Genomic DNA, 6000 nt, shown 5'->3' with positions numbered 1-6000 from the left:
GAGGCCTGGCACTCCAACCACAACGCCATAAACAAACACACAGATCTAGATACCATCTATCAATGCCTCAGAAAATGAACAGAAAATGTCATCACCACAAACCCCTTAGGAACCCCATCCAGGACAAACCTATAAATAGAAAGCAGGAGACAACAGCTTCACTTCACTTGGAGGTCGCCACTGATGATGTTACCTAGCTAGGTAATGAAACGTCTGGATATCAAACCTACAGCTCAGTGAGCAAACCTACACCCTAAGCCTCGACCTGAGCTACAAACCTTCACAAACCTTGCATGTTCAATCTGTTTTTCTCTCATTCTTCTAAACTTCAATGAGTGCAGGTCCAACCTAGTCAACCTCAAGAAAATTCTTCCATATCTAGCATCAAGCTAAGTTTTCGTCAATTGTACTTGATGCTACTTGGAAACCATGTTATTTCTCATTGTTCAGCTAATTGAAATTAAGCATACTGTCAAAGAATCATAAAGTAGCCAGTAATAATCCAATAGTTGAGAGAGGCTCCAGATGTTAAGACTTGGAGAGGAGAGAACTTTATTCAGATTGCTCATGCAAATTTACACATCTAATTATATTTTATGCTGGTTTAGGTAAATGGCTAAACCAGTCTGTTCAGAGCAATCCAGCCCAAACACATGTGAAAACGGTGCTACCAAGCCTGACTAAACCATCCACAGACAATGAGATTGCATCAGCTTTGAAGACAGAGGATTTACCAGGTCCAGCTCTAGCTCCTGAGTACTTCGATGGAGGTTTGAAAAAGGTTTGCATTTACTTGGTTATCATAAAACTATGAGGTAGCATCATTTATAGTTTAAGTCAGACCGCAGAGGGAAGCAGTTTCTAAATGATTGATTGTTTGTCCATCGATTTGGAGGATAGTTTTCCCGCTGTGAAATTGTCATTATTAATAAGTGAAAGTGAGATGGCCTAAATTAAATGTTTTGAATGTAATAGTTTTGTTTTAACTGTTGTAAAATTGCACCTCACTTGCTCATCCTGATGTGTGTTAATGTTTTACTAAGTTAAAAATACTTCATTAAATACAAGTTGCTGATCTTATTGTGTTCCCTTTCTGGAGCATTGCTAAATGTTTTTCCCTCCATTATGGTTGGTTTTCATTTTCATTTATATTATCTGTTTCTTCCCATGAACTGCATGTTTGTCTCTTACTGCTACTTCTCAGATTGATTTCTTTCTGAGATATCTTTACTTCCAATCATCTATCCATCTCTCTTGCATATCTGCAATACAGCTTTCTTTTGTATCTTTTGATTTCCTTCATTTTGATCTTTGCAGTTTGGTGCATCTTACCATCTGATCTTTGATTTTTGTTTGTTGCCTCTCTTTGGGCAAGATATTTACCTTCAGGATCAATCTGTCTGGAACTCTGTGTCTGAGATGATGCAATACTCTATCTTTGCAATTGGATATCCCAGTTGACTACTGATTTTCCTTTTTACTTTATATCTTCCTCTCATCAAACTCTTCTCCCACAGTTTGGTCTCATGTTTGGCTTCCAGAAAGATGACAAATGTAATTTTAATAATAATTGTGTTCCCAGCACAGTGGCACCATTAAAGATGACCGCGTGTGCATAGAATTGCCATTATGACCCTGTGTGTGAGTGATGATACTCTAGCTCACATTTGATTCGTAATTTCAGAAAGTTCCTGCCTATCTGACCTGCTTTTATTTTGCTCTGCTGTGTCTGCTTTCCAACTGAGTGTGGGCTCTGAAATTTGAAGCCACTGAACTGAATATTGTGGGTTAATTGTGATACTTATTAAAATAGGTTTTCATATTGATAAAGCACCACATAGGCATTTTCAACATAGTTGAAGTGGATTGTTGTGACCTATGCTGCACTTTTTAATATTAGATGTTCTCCCAAATCTGTTTTATATTAATGGAGATGTGATCGACTAACTTGCCCACAAGTATTTGCCAACATCATACAGATATAGGCAGAAGCAATTTAGGCGCAAAGGATCACATGCGGAATTGCTTCAACTTTTGTCGTTATCATGAGAACATAGAATCTTGAATACTGGATTACAGCGTACCTTCAGACTTTTTCTTGAGATTTTTTAAAAAAAAAACTTAATGAAAAATGATTTCGCGAGCATTTTAAAGAAATTCAAATGACCACGTGTTTGATTTATTCCCATCCCGTATTGAATTATGTAACCGGTTCCTTCAGCTAAACTATGTTGAAGAAATTTACAAGGCTTTGTAATCTTCACAAAATCGGAGCAGGTGAATAGTTTAGTTACTTTTGATACAAATAGGCTGATCAACCATGAATGAGACATCATGGCTGCCTGTCAATAACTTGCTGATTGATATCATGGCCTAGGTGGGACAAGGCAGGTGGGTAGGCTGCAGACTATTAGCTGTTGTGTTCACTGGCTTCACCTCTTATTTTTGATGCGTTGAAATGATGTGTTGTCAGCGTGTCCTTTTTTGATGTTCAAGCTTGTAGAAGACCTGAGGACCGTACTTGTAGATAAAGGAGTTGAAGGCATCATTGATTCACGAGTGAAGGAAAAAATTCGATTTGTAAGTAGAAATTGAATATCTCAATGTAACCTTTTTTTCAAGGGAACTTAAGCAGGTGTTTATTTTTGTGTTGGACCATGTGGTCAGCCTGAAACTGAATATCCTGCCAATAGCTAAAAGAGGGTAATTGATTCTGAAATTATAACAATGATGAACCAACTTCCTCCTGTTTTTCCGTTTGTGACATGAAAGTCAAGGTGCATCACAATGTAAAAAGAAAGTTGTGTTTTGTTAAGTAGGGACTCATTCAAAGTTACACCTGCCTTTTGTTAAACGTTGAGTCAATATAAAACCTAATGTAACAAACTAAAGATAAGTTTGCAGCTCTAAAATTGCTTCTCACAGTGCCCACTCAACAGGTAAAATTCGGCTAGTTTTCATTTCCTGCTTGAGAGAAAGGGAGATTTGTTTGGAAGTACACTAGAGTGATATTTTGCAAAATCAAATTTTTATTATTAAGATGGAGCTCAATTTAGAAAACTGTGAAGGGTTGCATTTTGGTAGGGCAAACCAGGCCTTGAGGTGCATCTAGCAAATGGAGAGACCTGGGCTGTGTCTGGCAAATGAAGAGACCTGGGGTGCAGGTATATAGTTCTTTTGAAAGTGGAGTCACAGGTAGACAGGGTGGTGAAGAAGGCATTTTGGTACAGTTGTCTTCATTAGTCAGAACATTGAATATAGGAGTTGGGATGTCATGTTGCAGCTTTACAGGATATTACAGGGTCATAGAGATGTACTGCATGGAAACAGACCCTTCGGTCCAACCCGTCCATGCCAACCAGATATCCTAACCCAATCTAGTCCACCTGCCAGCACCCGGCCCATATCCCTCCAAACCCTTCCTATTCATACACCCAGACCACTTCTAGAATACTGCATATAATTCTGGTTGCTCTTCTGAAGGAACGATGTTGTTAAACTTGAAAAGGTTCAGAAAAAATGTACCAAGATATTGCTGGGATTGGAGGGTTTGAGCTATAGGGAAGGGCTGAATAGGCTGGGGCTTTTTTACCTTGAGTGTCGAAGGCTGAGGGGTGACCTTTTTAGAGGTTTATAAAATCATGTGGGGCACAGATAGGGTGAATAGCCAAAGTCTTTTTTCCCTCGGGTGGTGCAGTCCAAATCTTAGAGGGCGTAGGTTTAAGATGAGAGGAGTAGGATTTCAAAAAGGACCTGAGGGGAACTGTTTCATACAGAGGGTGGTATGTGTATGGAACAAGCTGCCAGAGGAAGTTGGTAAAGGTGTGTACAATGACAACATTTTTTTAAAGGCATTTGGATGGGTATATGAGGAGGAAGGTTCAGAGGGATATGGGCCAAATGCTGGTAAGTGGGTAGTCGATCAGGTTGGGATATCTGGTTGGCAGGGATGAGTTGGACTTAAGGGTCTGTCTTTGTGCAGTATGACTCTGAAGAGAAATGTTCTTTTCCATTTTCTACCTTCCTCTTGGTGCTGCAGTTATTGACTTTCTGGTTCATGACCATATTATTTAGTTTTTTCCCCTTCCATTTTCAAGAAGCAACCATTTTGTTTCTTGAGAAAGATTGGGTTTAAGGTCCCTAGTTGAGCAACTTTTATTGTTTTGTAAGGAAACTCACTATGTACTTGAGAAGTAGCAAGGTGATATTCGGGCCACCAAAACCAAACTCTCAAACTTTATCAATAGATAACATATGTGGAAAGGCATCTTGTTCAAAGCAACCAAGCTCTGGGAAGGATAGTAGTTGGTACACAAAGGTTAGAAACTTCCTATTAACTTAGAGCAGCCACATTCAAAGAACAAAGAAAATTTACAGCCCAGAAATAGGCCCTTCAGCACTCCAAGCCTGAGCCGATCCAAATCCACTATCTAAATCTAATTCCTAAGCATCTGTATCCCTCTTAGAACATAGAAAAGTACAGCACAGAATAGGCTCTTCAACCCACGATGTTGTGCCATGGATTATTCCTAATCTAAAACAAAATAACCTGACCTACACACCCCTCAATTCACTGCTGTCCATGTGCATGTCCAGCAGTCACTTAAATGTCACTAATGACTCTGCTTCCACCACCACCGCTGACAACGGCATTCCATGCATTCACAACTCTCTGCGTAAAGAACCCATCTCTGATGTCTCCTCTATACCTTCCTCCTAATATCTTAAAATGATGACCCCTCATGCCAGTCAATCCTGCCCTGGGGAAAAATCTGTGGCTATTGACTGTATCCAAGCTTCTCATTACCTTGTATACCTCGATCAGGTCACCTCTCTTCCTCCTTCTCTCCAGAGAGAAAAGTCCAAGCTTAGTCAACCTCTCTTTGGAAGACAAGCCATCCAGTGCAGGCAGCATCCTGGTAAACCTTCTTTACACTCTCTCCAAGGCCTCTGTATCTTTCCTATGGTAGGGCAACCAGAACTGGACACAATATTCCAAGTGTGGTCTCACCGGGATCTTGTGGAGCTGGAGCAAAACCTCACGGCTCTTAAACTCAATCCCCCTGTTAATGAAAGCCAAAACACCATACGCTTTCTTAACAACCCTATCCACTTGGGTGGCAACTTTGAGGGATCCATGCACTTGAACACCAAGATCCCTCTGTTTCTCCACACTGCCATAAATCCTGTCTTTAATCCTGTATTCAGCATTCGAGTTCAACCTTCCAAAATGTATCAATTCGCATTTATCCAGATTGAATTCCGTCTGCCATTTCTCAGCCCAGCTCTGCATCCTGTCTATGTCACGCTGCAGCCTGCAGTAGCCCTCTGTACTATCACCAACACCAGCATTCGAGTTCGACCTTCCAAAATGTATCAATTCGCATTTATCCAGATTTAATTCCGTCTGCCATTTCTCAGTCCAGCTCTGCATCCTGTCTATGTCACGCTGCAGCCTGCAGTAGCCCTCTGTACTATCACCAACACCTCCAACCTTTGTGTCATCGGCAAATTTACTAACCCACCCCTCAACCACCTCATATAAAAACAACAAACAGCAGAGGCCCAAGAACAGAGTCCTGCGGGACACCACTCAATACTGATCTCCAGGCAGAATACTTTCCATCTACAACCACACTGTCCCCTCTGTCAGCCAACCAATTCTGAATCCAGACAGCCAAATGTCCCTGTATCCCATACCTCATGACTTATGAATGAGATGGAGAACCTTATCAAATGCCTTGCTGAAATCCATATACACCACATCCACTGCTCGACCTTTGTCGACCTGTTTCGTCACCTCCTCAAAGAACGCAATAAGATTTGTGAGGCATGACCTGCCCCTCTCAAAGCCGTGCTGACTGCCTCTAATCACACCATGCTTTTCCAAATAGTCATAAATCCTATCCCTCAGAATTCTTTCCAAAACTTTGCTGACCACAGATGTAAGACTGACTGGTCTGTAATTGCCAGGGATTTCCCTATTCCACTTCTTGAAAA

The 6000-nt window shown here is 40.8% G+C and overlaps 1 protein-coding gene across 4 annotated transcripts in view; it reads left to right on the top strand.

Moving 5' to 3' along the window:
- LOC122560873 (tudor domain-containing protein 5-like) overlaps positions 1 to 6000 on the top strand; it is a 46306-nt gene that overhangs the window by 9865 nt on the left and 30441 nt on the right. For all 4 annotated transcript variants that reach the window (XM_043712069.1, XM_043712068.1, XM_043712066.1 and 1 more), the window contains 2 exons: positions 609 to 781; positions 2497 to 2580. In XM_043712069.1, the coding sequence (XP_043568004.1) occupies positions 609 to 781; positions 2497 to 2580 (257 nt within the window). The remainder of the gene's footprint in view (positions 1 to 608; positions 782 to 2496; positions 2581 to 6000) is intronic.

The sequence above is a fragment of the Chiloscyllium plagiosum genome, chromosome 21, assembly GCF_004010195.1.
Source record: "Chiloscyllium plagiosum isolate BGI_BamShark_2017 chromosome 21, ASM401019v2, whole genome shotgun sequence".
NCBI classification, from domain to species: Eukaryota; Metazoa; Chordata; class Chondrichthyes; order Orectolobiformes; family Hemiscylliidae; genus Chiloscyllium; species Chiloscyllium plagiosum.
Note: the sequence above shows the minus strand (reverse complement) of the source record. Positions and strands in the feature narration are given on the sequence as shown.